Source organism: Rhinolophus hipposideros (genome assembly GCF_964194185.1).
Source record: "Rhinolophus hipposideros genome assembly, chromosome: 4".
NCBI classification, from domain to species: Eukaryota; Metazoa; Chordata; class Mammalia; order Chiroptera; family Rhinolophidae; genus Rhinolophus; species Rhinolophus hipposideros.
The window spans coordinates 11,138,810-11,164,130 of NC_138050.1; the positions used below are offsets into that span (position 1 = coordinate 11,138,810).

The 25,321-nt window shown below is 38.4% G+C and overlaps 2 protein-coding genes across 2 annotated transcripts; one reads left to right on the forward strand and one right to left on the reverse strand.

The window, feature by feature from the left end:
* The first annotated feature begins 4,533 nt into the window (after window positions 1-4,533).
* RFC3 (replication factor C subunit 3) lies at window positions 4,534-20,980 on the forward strand. Its single transcript, XM_081046151.1, has 9 exons — window positions 4,534-4,726; window positions 6,793-6,930; window positions 9,700-9,767; window positions 11,255-11,352; window positions 14,096-14,277; window positions 15,268-15,404; window positions 15,496-15,594; window positions 19,432-19,501; window positions 20,688-20,980. The coding sequence occupies exons 1-9, from the start codon at window positions 4,640-4,642 to the stop codon at window positions 20,877-20,879; spliced, it is 1,071 nt and encodes a 356-aa protein (XP_080902277.1). The 5' UTR covers window positions 4,534-4,639; the 3' UTR covers window positions 20,880-20,980.
* Window positions 20,981-23,051: 2,071 nt separating this feature from the next.
* Window positions 23,052-23,828, reverse strand: LOC308496749 (small ribosomal subunit protein eS6-like; the record flags this gene model as incomplete). Its single annotated transcript, XM_081046399.1, has 1 exon — window positions 23,052-23,828. Exon 1 carries the CDS (start codon window positions 23,793-23,795, stop codon window positions 23,052-23,054), a length of 744 nt encoding a protein of 247 aa, XP_080902525.1. The 5' UTR covers window positions 23,796-23,828.
* Window positions 23,829-25,321: the final 1,493 nt, after the last annotated feature.

The window sequence follows — 25,321 nt, forward strand, 5'->3', positions numbered from 1 at the left end:
AAAAACAAAATACACATTTAAAAGGGAAAGATTTTTTGTTTTAAAAACAAAATAAAATTAGAACAAAATTTACTCTGGTAATAGAGGCCATTCAGTAAGCAACTATTTTTGACTGGTGACAAAATATGGGCCGAAGCAGCCCTGGACATACAATGGCACCATAGGGTTGAATTCCTAGATTTCCTTTTTGAAGCAATGGACATGTCTATTCAAAGGGGCAAAAGGTCACTAGCCAAACAACTGCCTGCGTCCCCATTCAACTTGAGATTTTCTGGCATTTTAATGAGGTGTCATTTTGTTTTTTATGTGAAAGATACTTCTGTGCTACGTATCAACTTCTCTGATAAACCATAGCTATTATTTCTGTTATAATTATATTGATAAAAGTTATCTTTATTATCCTGGGATATTTTAATATGTGTTGAAATTTAATATGAAAAGTACAAGCCCATTGCTACCTGTTTTCTAAGAGAATGGATGAATATATGGATAAGGAAAAGGATACTGGATAATAAAAAATGGTAGAATTGTTGGGCTTTGGTCTCATGAGTATCCGTAGGATCCTGCTCAGCATTCAGGCCCAGTAGAGAACTGTGTGTGTGTGTGTGTGTGTGTGTGTGTGTAAGTGTGTGTGTGTGTGTATTGAGGATTGCCATCCTCAGGGGAAGCCCTTCGCCAATAGAGTTTGGGAGCTGGTGGATGAATGTTTCTCCCCATCCGTCTTTGGTAGACAATTCAAAGAAATCTGTACACTCCACAGAGGGACCAAGCCCTTGTGACCTCGATGACACATCCTTGTTTTGACTTGCCGGTTCCCATTTTACTTTTCTCAGTCCATCTCTGCTGATCTGTATGATCATCCCCCAAATAAATTACCTTATTTGCTTTTGAGAGGGTAGGTGGGGAGCAACTGGGGTGAAGATGTAGGAACCCAGATTGCTTCCATGTGGACTTAAATTCCACGTAGTCTTCTTACTCCTACGTAGTGCTTCAACTGTCCCCTAGGACCTCGGTGCCCTCCACTGGATTCTCTACATTAACCTGGCCAATGAGCGAAGCAAGTACAGAGGAGCACCCAGGAGTTTTAATGGAACAGGAGTGGAAATGGTGCCCATTATTGGGCATTACTTTCTGCATGATTCCACTAACTATAGAGGGAGCTGGAAGAAGCAGCCTTGTACCCAGGAGAAACAGGAAGGAGAATTGATGAACACAGCATTATTTCTGCCACAATTTACCATGAATTTTACATTTTTTCCCTCTTTGGGAGTTTTAAGCTGTTGTTCTCAAGTGATTTGACTATGATCTATGTTTACTTATTTCAGAAAGATAAATTTCATATTATTGCTACAAAAGAAATGTGACATATAAAGCTCCTGTGAGAACTCTCCGTTCAATTTTTTTTCCAGCTTATTATTTAATGTTATTTCTAAAGTGCAGAGAGGGATCTCCCCATTGGTCCTGCCTCAAATAAAAGAATGGAATTATAACTGGACACTATCACTGCCAATCAGAGAGTAAATTATAAGCACAAAGGGACAGAATGCTCCTCACTTTTAAATAGAAGCAAGGAGGATGCCAGCAAAATGTGCTGGGTTTACTCTCTGAAAAGGAAAGTTCAAATCTGCTCAGACAAATGAAAAAGAAAACTCAAGCATGGGGTGAAGCCAAAGTGATCATTTTTTTAGAGAAAGTAAAATTACATATGCTCCCTTGACTAGTCTCTAAGCCTCTTACATCATGATATATCTGCCTCATTTCTTGACTTGAAAGAACCAAAATTAGATTTAGCCTATAGCAGGTCCTTACTCCTGATTCTGGCAGGAAACATTACAAGTTTTCCCCAAAGTGCATTGGGCTAAACTTTCAAGGGTTAGGAGCAGAAAAGTCCAGTGACACAATCTTCTATCTTGAGGGAGGTTGGAGGGTTTTGTTGGTTCTGCCTAGCCCTTGGTTACAGGTACAAGATGACAACTTTATCACTTTTGTCCAGATAAGCTCAGTACAGATTTAACCTTGGTGTGTTCTTACTACCCTGTACATTATTCATGCCCCCTTATCCTGTATCACTGTGAGTATGTCTGTTCTCAATAAAATATAACCACTAAGAGTAACTGCTTTGTGAATGATATTTACGTTACCTCACTTAGTCCTTTGACGAGCTATGTAAAGCAGGTTTCATCAGCTCCATTTTAGAGCTGAGAAAACTGAGCCATTGTGATTGGAGCTGTAGTTTGCCAGCCACTGCTTTATATTCATAACCTCTTGTCTGAAGACTTCTTTCATGTTCTGGCTCTTCCCTGAGGATGCGAATTCCTCTGCAGACATTTCTTGCATCCCATATACATAAGGGATCTGGAGTAGGATTGCCAGATAAAATACAGGAACCCCAGTTAGATTTTAATTTCAGATAAACAATAAATGTGGTTTTATTTGTATGAGTATACCCATGTGATATTTGCAGTAATATTTAGTAATACTAAAAAGTTTTCTGAATTTCAAATTAAATTGGGACTTTTATGTTTTTATTTGTGAAATCTGACAATCCTAGGTGAGCTAAGTTTCTTTCTTGAGTGTTATTGTCTCCTCCACACCTTTCTCCTTCCTTAGAACCTCTGGCAACTTTGAAAACACTTGTCTTCAGACTCCACTCTCTACTACCCTTCCTTGGTGAGGTTATCTGTCATGCTCATGGTTTCTCTTGTCAGTTCATTGATCATTTCAGCACATGGTTCATTTTCTTCCTAATTATTTCCATTATTACTTCTCATGCTTCCAATATCCATATAGAAGACATGTCAATACCCTTGCTTCTGATTTCCTTTATCTCTAATTTCAAATACATTTTCCTCCATCCCAATCAACAGGGGAGGAGAATAGGGAGCATGGAGAGTTTTGCAGTGTTAAATAAGGTGGTCAAGGAGGCCTCACTAAAGAGATAAGTTTGAGCAAACACCCCGAAGGAAGTGAGGGACCCAGCTCTGTTGACCTTTGACCAAATAAAAGTGGTCCAGGAAGAGGAAATAGTAAGTGCAAAGGCCCCAAGATAGAAGCTTCCCAAGCTTGTTTTGGAAAGTTGCATGAGAACAAGTGTCATGCGGGGAGTCATCAGGCGGGGTCGCAGCTCTCACTCCCCACAGAAGAACACAGGACATGGTGAGGCCAGAAAGGCACACCCACGGAGCCATAGGTAGGGGAGTCACACCACTATATTCTCGCTGGCAGCTGGGTTGGAGACACAGGAAGCAGGAGCCACACTGTTCGCAACCCTCACTGCACCGCTTGCAGGCTCAGCCACCATCTTCTTGCTAGCCCCCATTTTCTGCTAGCGTAGCCACGGTAGTTATATTAGTGGCCAATGGCTCACTGGTTACAGCCGACGGCCAACTAGCCACAGCGGACGGCCCTGCAATCACAGTTCATGGCCATCTACTACCTGAGCCAGCACCTTTCCACGTGAGGCCAAGAGCCTGGAAACTGCTTTCTGGGGCTCTGTCCCCACAACAGGGATCACATCTTACACTGGTGGTGTTATTAGTTGTGCCCAATAATATCTTACAGGAATGATTCAGTCAATATGATGATTCATAAAAGAGTAAAATAAGTTCTTGTTTAATAAGTGAGAGGGGGCACCTTGATAGACATTTATTAAACATATTTGAAAATTAATTCCTGTCCTAGGAGGCCTTGCAATCAAATGACAGTCTTCAGGATTCTGAACAATAATTTGTAAACTAGAAGTACACGTTAAAGAAGGAATTAATATTACGTACAAATAGAAAAGTGAATTTGAAGGGTGCAGTTTGAGGGGCACAATGAAAGTTTAATATAAGCTTGATATGCAAAATATTTGCCCAAAGGTTACACATTTCCCCCCCCCCCTCATTTTAATCAGAAGGGCTTCCACACATTCTGGACTTAAATAGTTTGTAAACTTTATGTCTTTTCTCCTACAGGCCCCATTTCTGTCGTTTTTCATGACCTTTAGATTCCTTTGCTTTCAATCCAGTAAGAATCTTGAGGAATGGAGGTAAGGAAAGATAGGGAAGACTGGATCTCATTTATTCAACAAAACTTTATGGGGAGCCTGTCTAGTGAGCAAAGACCCAAACAGGATATATTCGAGTGTCAAGAACAAAGCTCCACACAGTAAATATTTTGTATTAGGTTGGTGCAAAAGTAATTGCGGTTTTTGCAATTATTTTTAATGCTTTAAACCGCAATTACTTATGCAGTAACCGAATATAATAGGTTTCTGTAGGACACATGAGTGAATGAATGAATGACCAAAATTAACTGAGGCGAGTGGCTTCTCGGAGGTACCCGGAGGGTGACGCTTAGACTATCAGAGCCAAACTTCCAATTTCGCTCAATAGTTCCTGGACTCTCACACCGGGTGAGAACAAAGGGAAAATGATTCAATGAAACCCCGTTAAGAACTACGTGGCACCAACGCCGCGGCTAATTCTGGCTGCCTTGGGCTTCCGTAGCCTTTCCGCCTGAGTCGCCGACGTGCCCGCGGCCGGTAGTGACGTCACGGGATTTGGAGCTCGCGGGAAAACGTGTTCCTGTGCCGGGCGTGCGGCGCGCGCGGGCGCGCGGGACTTTCAAGCGCCGGAGCCCGGGAACCCGAGCTGACATGAGCCTCTGGGTGGACAAGTACCGGCCCTGCTCCTTGGGGCGGCTGGACTATCACAAGGAGCAGGCGGCCCAGCTGCGCAATCTGGTGCGTCGGCCGGACGGGTCGGGGAGAGCGCGGGGCGAGCGCGGGGAGGAGGGTGCGCGCCCCGGAGGGCGGTGCGTCCCCCGCCGCTACCGCAGGTGACGAACGCAGCGGAGAAAAACGAAACGGGGACGGGGAAAGAGTGTGGGACGGGGTTTGTGCGTGTGAAGAAGGAAAGGCTCGCCGCGAGCTGTTGTCTGAGCCAAGACGGGACGGAGAGAGAAAGCCCCGGGGATGGACTTACCAACCTCTAAGGTCATTTCTGTCCCTCGAGTAGGTTGCCGTAGGTTTTCCTTGAGTTTAATTCCTGTGGAAAACAACGTCCCCCCTCCTGATGCCGATTTTTATGTGGCAGTTGAGAAGTGGAGAACAGCCGTGTTTGGTGAAAAGCAAACGAGGCTGTAGGGAACGAGGGAAGAAAGGCGTGAGCGGGGAAATACGTCGTGTCTGTGGAAGCCCTGTGCCCACTGCTTTTAAGGACCTGAAGGCACCAGAGGTGGATGGAAGTGCTTTTGTTCAGCACTCTGGCCTCTTGTGACCCGCGCTTTTCAGAATGACTGGTACTATTCGTTCAGTACTTTAAAAAAATTTAATGACAGCTGACAGAAAAGGAACCCCATCCTTGGATACGGAGTCATTGGAAAAGTTGATGGTGTTGTGAGATAGGTTTCTTCCTCGTTCATCACTGTTCCGCCATCTGCTCTAATCTAGACAGCTGTACACTTCACTTATAGACAGATTGCATTCTCTCCCAGTAGCGTTCACTTTGATTTTCGGAGAAATAGGACACATGTTTCTTGATTGTCGATGGCCGTTTTATTTTAACAGAACTTGGAATAAATAGTTTGGACAGACACTTAATGTGTTGGCCTTACTTTGCTTTTAAGACGGTTTCCCTGTTTACTGTTGAATCTATAACTTCCTAAAACTATAAACCGTTTCATTATGGTTAGCTCAAAGTTTTAAGAACAAAGGCAACGAGTATTCGTGCAGCGTCCTATTTTCCACGCACTATGTTAGGTGAGGAGCTCCTTTCCCTTGAGCCTTTTTGTCAGTGCCAGAGATAGATGAGTTTGCAAGGCGTTAAAATACACCATAATAAGCACTTCTGTTAAGGTACTTCGTTTTTTTCTGTAACGGTGACTCACAAAACTGCTGCTCCACAAGAATTCATAGCCTGAAGCCCAAACGTGTTCTTGTCATCTTTCTAGCCTTCGTATTACTGATTTCTAAACCTGACTGCTCATCACAATCACACAGCCCTGTACTGTCGTGCAGCACTGTCCGTGCCCTCCCTCACCCCTGCTCCTCACTCGGAGGTGCACACACTCTGACTTCCTGCCCCCTCGTTCCACTCCCTAAAGGCTTTCTCTTGCTGACACCCCCAAGCTGACTTGAAGGCTTGGGAATGAATGCCCTCCCTCCCCCCCATCCACTTTCCCAGTCAAGCTTCAATAAAGGATTGATGAGAGCCTATCAGACTGCAGCTCCCGCACCCCTCGAGTGGGTTAACCCTGCAATGTTTTAACACTGGCTTCAAGAGTGTCCCCCGGGAGATCGAGCCCCTGGTGCTCAGAGGGGTATTGAAGTGGGTAACACGCTTTGCCTTCCTTTCTTTGCTTCCCTGCAAAGTTTTCCTTTACCTCCCAAGTTAACCAGATGCACTCAGTTCTTTATCAGAAGGACTGTTTGTAGAAGCCCAAACTAAGACAGGCATTATTCTCAATTATTGAATCATAAGCTCATGGATGGGGTCCAGTAATCAGTCAGTCGTTTATTTGAAAAGGTTGTTCAGGAGATTCTGACAGTGAGCCAGGTTTGGGAGTTCTTGCTTTCTAGCACATGGTGCTGTGTCTTGCATGTACTATGCTGGGCATGTAATTATATATAATCAATGCCAAGGAATAATCAACATTCCAGAGTTAATTTTAAAATCTATATGTATACTCAAAACACATATTGGAAGTTTCGTAGTAGAGGTGCAAAATATTGATACTTAAAAAGTAGTTTAATGCTACCTACAACAGTTGTGTGATGAGGGGAAAAATGCCTCTTCCTTTATTTTCCAGGTGCAGTGTGGTGACTTTCCTCATCTGTTAGTGTATGGACCATCAGGTGCTGGTAAAAAGACAAGAATTATGTGTATTCTACGTGAACTTTATGGTGTTGGAGTGGAAAAATTGAGAATTGAACATCAGACCATCACAGTAAGCGTTTCACTTTGAGGCCTACTCCATATCCTTATAGGGACTTTCAGTCATCATCTATGCGTACACCCCTCTCCCCCCCCAAGTCGCTGCCCACTGTGTGATTTTAAGTAGGAATTTCACAGATAATCCTGTACAGGATTGACAGCTACTGATTTAGAGACCTAACTATTATAACCAGACCAAATTCAGTTATGGTAGGAAATATTAGCAACAGACGATTTGGGGTAAAATGTAGGTGGTGAGATTCATTTCAGATTATCTAGGAAATCAGTAGCTCAGTTGAAACTAGAACTCAAGTTTTTAAAGTTCTTTGTTCTGAGTGTCATAGTGGGTATGGAAAGCAAGGGAATGATTCTGAGGAAAATTTTAAATGTGGAATCAGGCAACTTGGTACAGATTAGGCAGCTGACTGAGTAGGAAATGTGGCAGGAGGCTGTGGGCCACTCAGAGACTTCCTGTGACTCGCCCTGGCCGAGCTTCCAGCCTCAGACCATGTGGGGCCTCTTCCTTCTCTTCCCTTGTGGGTCATGTTTCAGATCGAGCTGGAATGTTTCCTCTCACACTGCCCCCAACTCCATTAGAATTCATTTTTCCTTTTATAACCCAGTTTATACTTTTTGAGTACTTACTTTGTTTTGCCTTATTATAGTTGTTTATACATCTTTTACTTTGATAAGATTGTATTTGTTTTGAAATTATGTAGGAGACGTGGCATCTTTATTTACACGGCCTTCATAGCCCCTGGTATGAAGCTGTTATGATGTACATATCAGACATTGAAAATATGTGTGCTTAGTGACGGGATGGTAGGTAGTGCTATTAATTGAATGTTTAGAAGGATAAATAGATTTTAGGCTAATGTTGATTAGCTTGTGTTAAGACACATTGAGTTTGAGGTATATATTGGTGGTATATTCTTATAAAATATGCAGGGACAAATTTAACAAGAAAGGTGTGGGATCTGTAGGAAGTAAACTATAAAATAAATGGACAAAAAACAAGACCTGATCAAATGGAAAGATGCAGCATGTTCTCAGATGGGTGGCTGGATATTTAAGTGGTTGTTCTTCCCAAGTTACAGTATAAATTTCAATGAAATTCAGTTATAATCCAACTTGTTTTTTGATTGTGTGAAATTATCTTAAAGTACATATGAAAGAATACATTTCTGAGACTAGCTAAAGTAATTATAAAAAAGAAGATTTGTGACGTGGGACTTGAGTTAACAGGTATTAAATCATATTGTGAAGGTACGGTAGTCATTATTGTATAGGATGGGAACAGAGAATTAGATCAGTGAAATTTAACAGAGCCCAGAAATAAGACAGAGGATCTATATCAAATCAGTAGGGAAAGGATGGGTCAACACAATGTGCTAACATAACTAGTTATCTACCCAGAAGAAAACGAAGTTCAATCTATATGGTACCTAGTTGATAAAGATAAATTCCAGATGAAGTAAAGATTTAAATGTTAAATACTAAATTTCTTACCATAAAATTCCTTAGACTATACAAACAGCCAGTAGGTCGAGAACACCATTTCATAGAAAACATGGAATCTATAGAAGAAAAGAAATATATACTTGGATATATATAAATTTTAGAAGTTTGATAGATGATAACATACACAAAATGATTATAAAAATGAATGGCTGTCAAAAAATGTTTGAAAGGAATGTGTTAGGGAAGAGATTTTACAAATTGGCAGTGGAAAGACTAAAAACCTGTTAGAAAATGGAATAAAAAATAGTCACAGAAGAGCAATATAAAAGGCCAATAAACATTTGAAGATGACCTTTATGATAGTCGAAGAGAAGCAGTGTATTACATAGTATATATATTATGCTATCGTGTATCTAATATACTATCCTATGTATCTTGTACTACTACTTATATATATTATAAACTCATCAACTTGGCAAAAATTGAAGGTGTGGAAAACCTATTGATGGGGGATGCTGGGAAGACTATTAATTGCTCTTGGGAAAATGACTTACTAGATTTTTGTGGAAAGCAGGCTGTACACACACACACACACACACACACATACACACACTCACACTTACACTAACACACTCCCTAAAGTTCAGAAAACATCTTCAATCTAGCAAATTCTCTATTGGGAATCTATTACATAGAAATGAGGACAGTGCATGAGACACCTGTACAAGGATGTTAATTGTGGAATTGAGACAGCAAAAAAACGACGCAAAATGCCTGTCAGGTATGACTAGCTTTGGGACATACGTGTTGGAGGTTGATATGCAACTATCACCCCCTATACCAGTCTGAGAGGGACTGCCTAGATACATTGTTAAGCAGGGAAAGCAAAACACAGAGAAATATGTGATTGCCTCATTTTTTACAAGAAACACTAACATTCTATATAAATATATTGAAATATGTTTGTGTTTATTTTTGTGTGTTATGGAAAAGGTTTTGTAATGACATATGCAGATTATGCAGATTGTGTACAAAGATGATCTGCTGATAACGGGAGGAACTGGAGATTTCTGGAGGTAGAGGAAAACTGTAACCTCAGTAAAAACAATGTGTATGACCCAATTTATATAAGTGCATATATGTTTACCCGCACACTAAGAAAAGAATGGGGTTAATGAAGTTAAAACATTAGTGGTGGTTCTCTAAAGTTTTATTTTAGTAAGCATAAATTTTTTATATAATAAAAAAGCAGTGAAATACAGAAAAGGGGAGAAATAGCCAATAAGTAAACGTTAAAAACATCTGTTTTCTTTGTCCACAGACTCCATCTAAAAAGAAAATTGAAATTAGCACTATTGCAAGCAATTACCACCTTGAAGTTAATCCCAGGTAAGTTGCTACTGTATAGAAATAAGCGTTTTTAGAATAGTCATGTTCAGACATTTTTTTATAGAACCCTTTCTTGAAATAATATCTATGTGGAAACACAGTATATAAAACAGATAAAAGTGAAACTGCCCTGTGTGAAACAGAGAGCCTAGAACCTTTCCACTTTGCTTTGTCTCTCAGACCCCTTGGTCAAATAATTTTAATAGTTTTCTTGCTCTGCAGAGTTCAGTGTTTTACATGACGTACATTACATAGTAAGGTGTGTTGTTTTTTTTGCTTTGTTTTGTTTTGTTTTAATTGACTCACTCAGAACTGATGAAGCAAGATGTGTCTAAAAAGTTTGTGCTGTCTGGAGTGAATATTTCACAAGGTGAATTTGGGCAACTACATCTTTCCCATTCCTTTGTTTCAAGTATTATTAGAGCCCACCAACTAACGTCTATCTTATCTATCATGAGATACTAAGATTAGGATCTTGTTGGTCGGCACGTTGACAACTCGGGCCACAGCAGGTAAGTACTACTTAAGTCAGATGGTGTAGAAATGATTGTACTGGGAGCAAAGTTCCGTAAGGCCTCCGGTATTTATGGGGTCTGATAGGTTTTTGAAGGAGAACAGAATTATACTGATCTAATAGTAGTGAATTGAGAAAGACTTGATGACTGGGAGAATAAAGGAAAGCTGATTGCTTCGCCCTCTTTTTCTCATTGTGAGTTCCTCTGTAGCAAGAATAGTCAATTAGAGAGGAAACTGATTGTTTCAGGTGTTTGAAATTGACATTCAGCCTAAATTAACCAGGTGACTTATGTTGGTTTGTGAGGTGCGTGACTTAAATGCTAAAGTAATAATGTGGGTATAAATGATAGACAATGGCTATAATTAATCAACAGCTTACAGAGTTCTGACTTTGTATCTTAAACTCCCTTTGTTTATCCCATTCCCTTGCTGAGGGCATCAGCTCCATGCTAGTGCTGGCAGCAGACTTGTCTAGGCTTGTTCTTTCTCAGACCTTTGAATTTTGATGATGGGGAAGAGGAATGGAGATTAAATTTGTGTTTCAAAGAGTTATTTTTATATTTTGAGTAATTATAATTAAGAAATTAGCTGTAACTAGGTGTTACCCTATAGTGTGTACAGAAGTGGTAAAGGATTGGACAAAACTGTTAATTACTATATAGTAAAAAGAAATAACAGTAAACTTAAAAGAACATATTTAGTGTTTTCAGTGATGTTAATTAAATTGTAATTGAGTATTGGAATATTGTTAGTATTTTTAATGACCCTAAAATACTATCTCACTATTAAAGTTTTGTGATTGTAATTAGGTGTTACTAATTTTGATTAAAATTTTAACTACTTAAAATCTCCAACATTTTTCTTGTAATAGATTAAGAATAAGGGCATAATGCATTCAAGTTATTTACGTGTGTGTGTGTGTGTGTGTGTGTGTGTGTGTGTATATTTACCGTTATTTTTGTTTTGTATAGTGATGCTGGAAATAGTGACCGGGTAGTAATTCAGGAGATGTTGAAAACAGTGGCACAATCACAGCAACTTGAAACAAACTCTCAAAGAGACTTTAAAGGTATGTAATAAAAAGATTTCTTTTTATTAGGTGGACTCTCAAATTGTAAGCCGTGAGTATGGGAGAAAAATGTAGTGGAAAGTTGTGGATTTCATCCATTTAGCAACTATTTAACAGCCACCTGTTTATGCCAAGCATTATGGTACTTTGGGGTGGGGAGATGGATCTAAAAGTGAATGAGAGGCATGATCTCTGCTCATGGGAGTTTATAGTCCAGTGGGATTGAATTTTGTGCCACCCATTTGTTATTTTTGAACTAGATGAATAATGAAAAACAACTTCATTTAAATGAGAAATTATATGATTTAAAAATAACTGTTCTTAGGGCCAAAGTTATGTCTTCATTATCAAATATTTAAACAAAAAGGAGACAAAACCAGTTATAATTTTCACCATCCAGTGATAATTATTGGAACATTTTTGTCATTACCTTCCAGTATTCCTTAGTGCATATATATGCACACATTCTTAGAGAAGATTTTGTTATGGTAAATATGGCAACTCTTAATGCTTTTGATATATTTTGCCTAATTCTTCATCTGAAATAGAGTATAGTTTATGTTATACTACCACCAGCAGTAATGGGCATGCCTACGTCTGCTCAACGTTTGTCAGTACTGTGGATAGTTATTTTTAATCCTTGTCAGTTTTAGCAGAGAAATTAAATTGTTTTTCTTTAGTAAGTGTGATAATTTTTTGTTTTGTTCATTGCTCGTTACACTGTTTTGTGAATTGCTGGTGCATGTTTATCTTTCTTCCTCAGTCTCTGTATTTCAAAATAAATTTACATTTACTTATTTGTTTTTGCTACTATAAAAGGAGTCTTCTTTTATATTTGCTTTGTTTACATATGTGACAGCTATTTATGTTTATGTCTTAATTTTATATCATACTGTGTTATTAAATTTTCTTATTGTTTGTGATACTCTTTCCATTGTTTCTTTTGGGTTTTTCAGGTACACATTCATATCTATAATATAAATAGAAATAGTTTTCCTTCTTTCTAATTTGTATGGCTTTAAATACTTCCTCTTGTCTAATTGTGTTTGCTGGCACCTCCCATGCAGTGTTTAATAATAGTAGAGATAATGGATCTCCTTGTAATGACTCTGAAAGGAGAGCCTTAAGGTTTCCCAGATAGTCAGTGGTTGCGTTTCGGCCTGAGGTATATCAATTTGATCATAGAAAGAAAGAAATGTATCAATTTCTATTTTATTGAATGTTTCTGACATGAAAGTGTGAAATTTTTTCAAATGCTCCTTCATCCATGAATGTGGTTTTATGATTTTTTTTCTTAGTTCTATTAGTATAATATATTACTGGATCTTCTAATGAAACTACTTTTCATTTCTGGAGTAAACCTCACTTGGTCATTATGTGTTGATTTTGTTAAATATGCTGCTGTTTTTTGTCTACCAGATTTATTTTTGCATTAGCTGTTCTGTAGTACTTTTTGTTTGGTGCGATTTTTGTAAGATTTCCGGATCAATGTCCTTGTGTCTATTTTTCCTGTTACGTTCTATTTGGATTGTGTTTCCAGAATTTCTCCTCATTGTGAAGCATTATCTTGGAAGGGCACTTCATTTTGTTATTTTCAGTCTACCTCTGTGTCAAAACTTATTGCAAGGTTCCATTGTGCTCAACCATGATTTGATCCCTATAGGTGCTGTTTTCACGTTGGCCCTTGATGCTTTCCAGGGTGTTCTTGTGGGTAGTTTGGGGTTCTCCTGTCCTAGCTGCTGTCAGAAACCTAGTAGATCCCAGCCACTTGCTCCCACACAGTTGTTTGTTGTCATGTGCTCATATTTGGGATTCTTAGGTAAAGTTTGTCACCTGATTTTGATATAAATATTGTCCATGGTTCTTTGGTCGTGGAGTCTTTAGTTTTATCTGTTTATATGCAAGAGATTCAAATGCTACAATGCTACCACCACCATCTTCTAGAAATAATTTAATATGGACAATACAAAGGTTGGATTCATTCTCTTCCTACATACCATGTTTCCTCGAAAATAAAACCTAGCCGGACCATCAGCTCTAATGCATCTTTTGGAGCAAAAATTAATATAAGACTCGGTATTATATTATATTATATTATATTATATTATATTATATTATATTATATTATATTATATTACATATACCGGGTCTTGTATTATATTAAAATAAGACCGGGTCTTATATTAATTTTTGCTACAAAAGACACATTAGAGCTGATGGTCCGGCTAGGTCTTATTTTCGGGGAAGCATGGTATTACTCCCGAAACACTTTAAGGCCAATCCGTGGTTATGGCCAGGTGGAAACTTACTGTACAAGGGACTAGATGTCTTTATGCCTCGTTGGCTACATCTCCTGTGCCAAGTTTTTCTCCAGAGCATAGTCCTTAGAATGCTAAGATGTAAGATGCTCCCTAGACATGTGCTGCTGGGATACAATATTTTGGGGAAATGTAGCACAGTACTTGTCTTGATGATTTTTAGTACATATAAATATAATGAAGGCTGAAATGAACTCTATGGCAAGGTAACCTCTTTAATTTTATGTACCCTAGAGTTCCTTAGGCTTGATTACAGAATTTTTAAAACACAAATAAAATATTCTCACTATACCTATAACTTTTGTATGTCCTTGCCAAAGGGAAGAGTAATATGTGAGGCTTCTTATTTAGGATTTCAGTCTGAAAAATGAGGAGGGAGAAGGAGATATTCAAGTTAAAGTTTGTTTTATTTCTCCTTGTGTCAGTGGTTTTGTTGACGGAGGTTGACAAACTCACCAAAGATGCTCAGCATGCCCTGCGCAGAACCATGGAGAAGTATATGTCCACCTGCAGACTCATCTTGTGCTGCAATTCCACGTCTAAAGTGATCCCACCTATTCGTAGTAGGTGCCTGGCGGTTCGTGTGCCCGCTCCCAGCATTGAAGATGTGAGTCAGGCTATGTGTTTGTTTTTGTAAAAACACAGTGAGGTGTGTCAGTGATTCAGGAACAGCTGTGGTCTGGATGCCAATCGTTAATAGATGCGCGCACCCATGCGTAGAGTAGTAAACACCAGGTACCAACATATGGGAAGTGTTCTCTTTAAATCGTCTTTTACCTTAAACACATAGGTATTAAGAATTCTACTAAATTAGGGAAAGGCTAATTATTTAGTGTGTTCTACCTCAACCTGATTTAATTGTCTTTGGAGGAGGCTTGAGTATAGAAGAAAGATTTTGCAAGGGGGTGATGTGGGAATACCTACTCCCTAGGTAGGGGACCAACATTACTGTGAAACAACCTAACGTGTGTAATTGTGTGTGTGTGTGTATATATGTGTGTGTGTGTGTGTATCATTCTTAACAGCTACCGGTAAAAATACTAATTCTCACAATTAAGCAACTTTCCTGTTCTAAATAGGTTTGGGGCAATTTTCTGCAAAGTAGAAATAATACATGACATTGTATTAGTTGCAAAGTGGTAAAATACCTTTAAGTTTTACTGGTACAAAAATTATAGGAATCATACAGTTAAAACGGTCTGTAAAGCAGGCAGGACTACCAGGTTACACCACTCCTATGGGCACTATTCATGTCTTTGTCCATGCAAATAATGCCCCGAGTTGTGCAGAATTCAGGCCATGTGGCTCTACTAGTAGGCAGCCCTGCCCTTGCCACCGATATGGACCCTTTGTCTCCTCCCAGCTGCCCTGAGGAGGTTGGCAGGCTTGGATCTGGGACTAGGTCTTCCTCCAGGTGCTGGGCCAGCTGCTGGCTCTTCCTGACAGCTAGGCTAGACCCCTGCTTCCTGCTAAAGCAGCATGTGGGTAGGGTAGGATAACGGGGGGAAACGGGAGGTCTATGAAGATGTTATCAACAGAAATGATCTCAGTGTACTGTTGGACAGATTGCCCACTTTGTTCATCATTTTATTTGTAGATTTGCCATGTGTTATCCACTGTGTGCAAGAAGGAAGGTCTGACGCTTCCTTCACAACTGGCTCATAGACTTGCAGAGAAGTCCTGCAGAAATCTCAGAAAAGCCTTACTTATGTGTGAAACCTGCAGAGTGCAACAGTGAGTGGAAGGGGGCAGTTATTACAGGACACAGTTTGGGAAATAAGCACACTTCCTTTTTAATTTATCGCGTCCTCTGTTTGTCACGTAGATACCCTTTCACTGCAGATCAAGAAGTCCCTGAAACAGATTGGGAGGTGTATCTGAGGGAGACTGCCAATGCAATTGTCAGTCAGCAGACTCCACAAAGGTAACCGGTGTACAAGAGGACCGTAAAAGTTTGATCGTCGAGGTCGTGCAGATATTCTGAGTTTTGCTTAGCAGTTTTATACTAACACCTTGCAATTTAGAATTATAATTAAATCTTGACTCTAAATACTAAACTTTTAAAGAAAAGGTAGGATTTATTTTAGCAATTTACTGGTTCAGAGTAGTTTGTGTGTGGTATCATAGCTTTTATTAAAGTGTTGACATGTAAATGTGGAACTTAACACATAAATTAAAACAGATTTTGGAAATTTTAGTTTTCTTTTTAGGTTCTCAGATGACTTAAAATTATAGCACAACAGTTTTTTTTTTAATATTGAGAAGAACAATGTATAACTTTGTAATTGATGTGTCGTATGCTAGAAAGACACCAGCCTATGAGTCAGACTTCTAGTTCTACTGATTTTTAGGTATGATGATAGGTTCTGTTAAGGAACAATATTTTGTATATACTGGTATTTAGGACGTGTTTTGTGGCACATTTGCTGCACCGTTGTTTCTATTTACTTCTGTGGGTCTCTCACACAATAGTGGCCACACTGAAAGTATTTCAACCACTAATAGATTTATGACAACTTTGAGAAGAGCAGTCTGCTTTTCTCCAAATCAAGATTGACAGCTTAAGGCCCACTGGCTTTGAGAAGCCTGGAGAAGGTTCCTTACTGTCAGAACTAGAAACCATCTTTAGACTTTAGAGAGGGTAGTTGATTGTTTTAGGAAACAGAATAAACTGAGTGCAACCACTAAAATGTAAGCTTTATTTGAACATAATCGTGAGAGGACTGTACCATGTTTCTCCTCTTGGGTGCCATATCTGATGACTTCTAATTTTTATAAGCGACTCTTCGAAAGGATTACAATATGTACTCTGGCTGTCATATACATTACTGGAGGTGGATAGTCAGATGTAATTGGGTACTTTGTATTTCATCAAGGTTTGCTTTCAATTCCAGTAATTTATTCCTTTTAGTTGAAGTAATTAATAGTTTTCAGAAAGTGCCAAACATGATAAGTTGTCTTTTCAGAAAAGAAAGCTTGACTTTGGGGAAAAGTGTGCATTCAGTTTTGTGAAATGTTGGTAATCAGTGAAGAAATTTCAGCCTTTAAAGAGATAAAATTCAAACAAAACATGTCTTACGAGTCTTTTACTTTCATAAAATATTTCCATGCTGAAGAGAACTTTCTTGGTTTTTTCTGAAGTTTCCTACTTTTAAGAGATTTAGGTACAGACCTTGCAATATTTAACAATTATTAGATGTCTTTTTAAGATTTTCATTAATTAGTGCCTTCCTTAATTCTCCTAGCTGTTGCTACCCTGTCCTCCAACTTTTCACACAGGTTTTGACAGCTTGTAAATGAACTTATTCATGCAGAAGTGCTGCTATTCACTGTTTAGACTAACAGTTGTGGGAATTGATTCACTTTTACTGTATAACAAGGTATTTCCATTCCAGAAAGCCTTGGGGCTAGCCAGACATACGGAAGGCTGGTGTCATTCTGATCATTGCCACGCAGTACCAAATGACTACTTCTGATTTTTGGCCTCTTAGTCTCGCTGTAATATTTACAGTCTTGATTTTTGTTTAATTTATCTTTAAAAAGTCATTTTATAATTTGAATGGCAGTTAATATATAATGGATGATTATTATCCACTCTTGTACTATTTATCTCATATCTCAATTCGTGTAACAGATCTATGAGGAAAGTATTATTACTACCTTTGTAGGTAAGAAAACTGATATTTTGGGAAACCCCCAAACCCCCAAGAAATATGACACAAATATAGTATATGTAGAACATATTCATTTTTTAGAAACTAAATCATATTAGAAATGAACTTGGACTAAGATGAGATACATGCAATTATGCATGAGATACATGTGATATAGTTAGAGCACAGTGTATAGGTAAATATATCCTGAATCAACTTTTCAGAAATAAGCTATATGCATAATTATTAAAGTACCTTCATACTATTTGTCATTTATGTCTCTTTCTTATGCTTTAATAATCAGGTTTTATTTTTGAGGCATACTACCATGTCCCAGAGGGATCAAGGGCTTTGGAGTCAGACTTGAATTAAAGTGCTGCCTTAACTACATGAGTTTTGTGATGGAAGCTTAACCTCTCTGAACTCCAAGTTCTTTTCAGTAAAAGAGAGTGGTGGTATTAGGAATAGTGGACTGCAGTGAACCTGATACAGAATAAGGCGTTAGAGAAATGCCTTGTCAGACGTTTGAAGGGTGTGGACTTTGGAGTAAGACAGATCTGAGCTTAACTCATGGCTCTGCTGTGGTCAGCTTTGTCAGGTAACAAACTACCCGCACTTCAGTTTTTTCATCTAAAACAATGTAGATAATGCCCACTTAGACCTGGTGTGAGGACTAGGTTTTAAATTCTTTCTTACAGTGCCTTTCACACAGTAGGTATTCAAAAGAATGCAAGTTGTGCTTTTCTTTTCTTTTTAACTTTAGTTAAGCTTTATTGTGGCATAGCTTCATACTCCTGAATTCCCAGGAAAAGGGTTTGAGCTGCTTTTAAGAAATCTTTCATAAATCATGCCCCTGATTAATCTAAAGTATGGAACATCTGTGACATTGTTTTAGTAAAGATTCAGAACAGTTTTTTTTCCCCGTTAGGGTAGGTAAGAGAGAGTGTGTGTGTGTGTGTAGAGAGAGAGGTGTACTTAGAATTTTAATTGTCACTTTTTTCTTACTGTTTTAAAATGTCTTGTGTATTTCTCTCTTTGACCCTTTTTCTTCCCAAAAATGTATGAGAAGTGTCTAGAGCAGGGGTGTCAAAACTGCGGCCCGCGGGCCAACTGTGGCCCGCAATCCATTGTGAATTGGCCCGCAGCAAATTCCAGACATATATTTAGTTTACTTAAATAAACCAGGTGAGGCAACACGTACTTCATCTCGAGTGAGTGGCCTGGCTGTTTGTGTATTTCGCCACATAGGGCGCTTGGTGAAAACCGTTGAAAAAAGTTTGGACACCCCTGGTCTAGAGTTAAGGGCTCAGAGGTGGGAATGTTCATACTCACTTAGATAGCCTGGTTCCGTGCTTACCTAGAACCTCGTGTGCTTTCCCTTTATGATGGGAAAGCTTTGTTTCCTTGCCGTTCTGCTTTTTCACTTTGCACTCTGGGCAGTAACATTATATTACATATAATCCTTATATTCTTTTGTCACTTGCACAATTGAGCAGTGATCTTTTCATGACTCTTTCTAGATGTCCTAGCAGTGATCTTTAATCTTTTCATGACTCTTTTCCTAGGTATCATCTATTTGGGAAAAAAATAAACATACCGTATTTTGCCGTGTGTAATGTGCTCCCTTGTCTAATGCGTACCCATGATTTTTGGCCCAAACTTGCAGGGAAACTAAATAAGTACCACCTATGTATAATGTGAATCCTTATTTTTTCGTCACAAATTTGGGCAAAAAAAGTGCACATTATACACAGCAAAATACGGTATTACTTGATGTGTCATTCAAGTATGTTAAAATTCATGATGTGAAATAAACTCAACCTCTACTGTTTGTGAAGTCTTAAATTTTATCTAGTACTTTCATGGTATTTTGATATAATAATTAATTGCCCTGAATACAAATGTTGTCTAACTTTAAAAGAATTCTAAAAATTTTCTTTCAGAAAAATAAATTGAAATTAGGAAAAGAGTCTATATGTGTAACCTAAGTGTGATAGGCCATTTGCGAAAATGTCAGTATTGTTAATTTATAAAGTGAAACAGCACAGTAGGTACTTGGAAAAATTACCTCTTATTTTTGTCACAAAATATTATTTTGTTTCATATAGGCTTCTTGAAGTTCGTGGAAGACTCTATGAGCTTTTAACTCACTGTATTCCTCCTGAAATAATAATGAAGGTAACCTGATTTCAGATCTTAACTGTTTATAAAGCATAAAATTTGGACTTTGGGTGATCATAGATAGGGCTTTTGTAGTGCTAATATAACCTGTCACCTCTTTTATCCAGTTCGCTAATTCAGGGATATTCATTGAGCCTCTGCTGTGTGATAGGCACCCTTTGGGGAATGTTGAAGACAGGAGAGGGCCTGCCTTCAGAGAAGTTACATTTTAGTGCGATAAAATCAGAAACAAGTAAAAAGCAAGAGGATTTCAGAATGCAATGTGTTACAAAGGAAGTAACAAAGTGAAATGATAATAAAGGAGGGCAGGGCTACAGAAGGTCAGCAGGAAGGTATGTTTAAGCTGAGACTTGGAAGAGTAAAAGGAGGGAGCCATGTAAATGGCAAGGAACCAAGTGTATCAGTCAGCAAGGTTCAGGGCATGTGGGAATGAGGTTGAAGAAGTAGGCAGACTGTGGACTGTGTGGGATATTAGAAACACAGCTTTAGAGTTGGACTGGCAGCTGCCTAGCTGGATTGATTGACTGTTAGATGTTAGGAAATGCAGAGGTTTTTTGTTTGTATTTATTAAAATTACATGAAAATACATGAAAAAATTCAAATGATCCCAAATATCCAAAAGAGAAAAAAAAATGAAGGTCTGCCCTTCCGTTTCCATAAGGGTAACCAGTTTTAACAAACCTCTATGCTGTTCACATAGAAATAAGCATGTCTGTGTGTGCAATGTGTGTGTTCTTCACCGTGTTTTCATTCAACTTTGTAGCATGATGTTACATGACAGTACAGATTAACCTTACTCATTTTATGGTTAAATGGGATTCCATTGTATAACTACATTACAGTTTTTCAAATGTGACCCCTATCGGTGGAACTTTAGGTTGTCTGTGGATTATTATGAATGTTGTAATAAGCATCTTTGTACTTGTATCTTTGCAACCGTGAACGTTTAAATGTTTGGAACTTGGAATATGGTAGATAATTACCACATTTTACATTAAAGAAAAGGTACATAATTTTTTGCTTTTGGATAAAGACTACCAGACCATATAAAAAAATTAAAAGATTTCACAAATTAAAATACCATTTAACTTAAGATTTCTTCTTTGAATGAGAGAAATAAAGTTCATTCAGCTAATATCTTTTTCATTAATTAATTTTTTAATTACTAGTTATCTTTCTTCAGGGTCTTCTCTCAGAACTTTTACATAATTGTGATGGACAACTGAAAGGAGAAGTAGCCCAGATGGCAGCTTACTATGAACATCGTCTACAGCTGGGTAGCAAAGCCATTTATCACTTGGAAGCATTTGTGGCCAAATTTATGGCCCTTTATAAGAAGTTTATGGAAGATGGATTGGAAGGCATGATGTTCTGACATGTATTCTTAATTCTTCCTAATATTTCTCAGTATCAGCATTTATGTTCAGTTTATATTGGAAGAGCTGTAGGTCAAATAAACTAACTACTTAATCATGTCCTAGTTGTGTTTTTGTAGCAGTTTCTCTGTGTACTGTTCATCATTATCCTCTAAGTTAAATAATTGCTCCTATATTACCGAAATATATTTAAAGAACACCACTAGAAACTAGGGTTCAGGAACATATTTTAATTTATTTTAAAACTTTGTTATCTATGCAATGCTGAGCTTCCCATTTTCCAATTAATCTCTCACCTGTTGATGGAAATTTACACATTAAAAAAAAAATAAAGATTATTTTCTACCCTCCAGATGGCCATTTTTGGCCACAGGTACATAACTTGTTTGGCAATTTATTACCTTGAGTCATATTTTCCCTCAATCAAGAATTACGTTTTTGTAAGAAATATAAGAATTACTTTTGAAACATAATATGGGTATGGAAAGAGTTGCAGGTACCATTTCTATTGAGACTGCAAAAATCCAGCTTTCATTTCAGTGATTCAGATGTGGTATTAGGTTGGCTAGCAAAAATAAGCGTGTTTTCATTAAGCGTTTGAGACTCCTGAAGAATGTGCATCATATAGTTCTGAAACAAAGGTATGTTACTGTAGAAATTGCTTTTTAAACAAGTGTACTATTGTTTCATTGATCTTGTCCTTTGGAACTTATTCCGAAATTTGGTTCTTGGAACAAAGGGTTTGCTTGATAAGTATGTATGACAGACAGGCTCTCGACAGTTTCTTTAATTTTGGGCAACAAAACCAGGATTCAAAAACTACACCAATAAGGTGAAATAAAAGAAGGTTTTAAGTTTAAATAAGTTAAATATTGGGGAAAACTCTTGTAGCAGTTTGTGATAAACAATCAGGAAATGTTTAATTGACAGACACAGCTACACACACAAACACACACACAAGCCTAACACAGTATTAGCCTTATGGGAAACTTCAGGTTGAGAGATGATGATTGCTCTTTTTTTTTTCTTGGTATTAAGCCACAACTGGCGGGCTGGCTAAGTACTGGGAGCGCCCCCATGTTAGGAGGGATATTAATATTGATAATACATCAGTGAACATGGGAGTGTTGGTATCTCTGATATCCTGTTTTCCTTTCCTTTGTTTTTATACCCAGAAGTAGTATCACTGGATCTTATGGTAGTTCTATTTTTAATTATTTGAGGAATGACCATATTGTTTTCCGTAGTGACTGTACCAATTTATATTCCGAGCAGCAATGACAAGGTTTTCTCTTCATGTCTTTGCCAGCATTTGTCTTTTTTTTTTTTTTTATTGGGGAAGGGGAACAGGACTTAATTGGGGAATAGTGTGTACTTCCAGGCCTTTTTTCCAAGTCAAATTGCTGTCCTTTCAATCTTAGTTGTGGAGGGTGCCATTCAGCTTCAAGTTGTTGTCCTTTCAGTCTTAGTTGTGGAGGGCTCAGCTAGAGGTCCAGTTGCCATTTTCTAGTTGCAGGGGGCACAGCCCACCATCCCTTGCAAACTGGCAACCTTGTGGTTGAGAGGACGCATTCCAACCAACTGAGCCATCCGGGAGCTCAGCGGCAGCTCTGCCCAAGGTGCCGTGTTCAATCTTAGTTGCAGGGGGCGGGGGCGGAGCCCACCATCCCCTACGGGACTCAAGGAGTTGAACCAGCAACCTTGTAGTTGAGAGCCCACTGGTCCATGTGGGAATCTAACCAGCAGCCTTCGGAGCTAGGAGCATGGAGCTCTAACCGCCTGAGCCACCGGGCTGGCCCTCTTGTCTTTTTTAATAATAGCCATTCTAATGGTTGTAAGGTGATATCTCAGTGTGGTTTTGAGTTGCATTTCCCTAGTGATGAGTGTTATTGAGGTTTTTTTATGTAACTGTTGGCCATTTGTGTCTTTTGGAAAAGTGTCTATTCAGTTTCTCTGCCCATTTTTGAATCAGATTGTTTTCTTGCTGTTGAGTTGTGTGCATTCTTTATTTTGGATATTAACCCCTTAGACATGATGTGCAAATATTTTCTCATTTAGTAGGATGCCTTTTCATTCTGTTGATAGTTTCCTTTGCAGAGCTTTGTAATTTGTTGTCATTCCACTTTTTTTTTTTATGATGTCTGATTTTATTTGTTACTCTTTAGAAAATCTCATTTTTGACTGGACTCAGACTTAGAGGTAGAAGCTCTCAGAAAAGACAGCCTGCGTCTCTTGGCAATCTGTTCCTGGCGTTTTTCTTTGGCCTCCTTCATTCTCTTGGCCAAAAGTTTAGCATATTCTTCAGCCTCTTCCTTATTTTTCTTAGTACGCTGTTTCTTCAGAGCAATACGCCAACGTTTGTGTTGCAGGACTCGTGGAGTAACAAGACGCTGAATCTTAGGTGCTTTGGTTCTAGGTTTCTTACCTTCTTTGTTTAGGGGCTTTCTCACAACATACTGGCGGACATCATCCTCTTTAGAGAGATTGAAAAGTTTGCGAATTCTGCTAGCTCTCTTGGGCCCCAGGCGACGAGTCATAGTAGTATCAGTGAGACCAGGAATATCTTTCTCCCCTTTTTTTACAATGACCAAGTTGAGAACACTCAGATTGGCATCCACAATGCAACCCCGAACCAATTTATGCTTTCTTTCTCCAGTCCTTGGTCTATAACAGGAATGCCCCTTACTCAGCAGGTGGACACGGCCATGGGTCAAGACACCCTGCTTCATGGGGAAACCTTGTTTGTCGTTCCCACCACTGATTCGGACCACATAACCCTTCCATTCTTCACCCAGAGCATCAGCAGCAACTTCTGTGGCCATACGCTTCTCATAAAACGTACGAAGTTTGCGTTCATCGTCTACTTCAATGAGTTTCTGGCAGCCAGTGGCTGGGAAAGAGATGTTCAGCTTCATCCTGAAGCAGCCGACGGCCTCTGAGGCGCCACGAAAAAGAGAACATTCCACTTTTTTATTTTTGCTTTTGTTGCCTTTGCTTTTGGTATCAAATCCAAAAAAAAATCATCACCAAGACTGATGTCAAGTATTATACCTTATATCCTCCTATATTATTTCTAGGATTTTTATGGCTTCTTATATTTAAGTCTTTAGTTCATTTTGTATTAATATTTGTGCATGGTGTGAGATAGTGGTCCAGTTTTATTCTTTTGCGTTAGCTGTCCAGTTTTCCCAACACCATTTATTGGGGAGATTGCCCATTCCCAATTGTGTGTTCTTGGCTCCTTTGTCATAAATTAATTGACCATACATGTGTGGGTGTGTTTCTGAGCTCTCTATTCTGTCCCATTGATCTATGTCTCTGTTTTTATGCCAATACCGTATTGTTTCCATTACTGTAGCTTTGTAATATAGCTTGAAATCAGGGCGCATGATGCCTTCAGCTTTGTTCTTTAGTAAGATTCTTTGGCTATTGTGGTTCCATACACATTTTGTGGTTCCATACAAATTTTAGGATTGGTTTTTTTTCTATTGAAAATATTGTTTGAAATTTGATAGGGATTGCATTGAATCTATAGATGGCTTTGACTAGTATGGTCATTTTTAACAGTATTCTTCCGGTCTGTAAATATGGGATATCTTTCCATTTATTTGTGTCCTTTTTAGTTTAATTCATCAGTCTTAAAGTTTTCAGTGTGCAGATCTTTCACCTACTTAGTTACATTTCTTCCTAAGTATTTTATTGTTTTTGATGTTACTATGAACAAGACTGTTTTCTTTCTCTTTCCGATATTTCATTGTAAATATAGGAATGCAACTGATTTCTGCATAATTAGTTTGTATTCTGCAACTTAACTGAATTTGTTGATCTATGTTATTTGGTGGAGACTTTAGGATTTTATATATGTAACATCATGTCATCATCAAGCAAAGACAGTTTCTTTTCCAATTTGGATGCTTTTTTTTCCTTTTTTTTTTCTTGCCTGATTGTTATGGCTAGGATTTCCAGTACTGTGTTGAATAGGAGTGGTGAGAGTGGGCACCCTAAACTTAGGCTAAAGCTTTCCTAAACTTGCAATAAAGCTTTCAGCATTTCACTGTTGAGTATGACGTTATCTGTGGGCTTGTCATATATGGCTTGTCATTTATTATGTTGAGGTACATGCCCTCTATACCAAGTCTCTTGAGCATTTTTATCATGAATGGATGTTGAATTTTGTCACTTGCTTTCTCTGCATCTGTTGAGATGATCTGATCTTATGATTTATATCGTTCGTTTTGTTAATGTGTGTACATTGATTTGCATATGTTGAGCCATCCTTACAACCAGGGAGAAATCTCACTGATTATGGTGTGTGATCCCTTTAGTGTTCTGTTGAATTCTGTTCGTTAATATTTTGTTGAGAATTGTATCTTAATTCATCAGGGTTGTTGGTCTGTAGTTTCTTATATTGTCCTTGTCTGGTTTTGGTATCAGAGTAATG

What these genes read in the sequence shown, in the direction of transcription:
- RFC3 (XM_081046151.1), top strand. Translation starts at nt 4,640, where the DNA reads ATGAGCCTCTGGGTGGACAAGTACCGGCCCTGCTCCTTGGGGCGGCTG. An exon ending in CACCTTGAAGTTAATCCCAG is followed by an intron (nt 9,768 to 11,254) that starts GTAAGTTGCTAC and finishes TGTTTTGTATAG; the next exon opens with TGATGCTGGAAATAGTGACC. An exon ending in CTCTCAAAGAGACTTTAAAG is followed by an intron (nt 11,353 to 14,095) that starts GTATGTAATAAA and finishes TCCTTGTGTCAG; the next exon opens with TGGTTTTGTTGACGGAGGTT.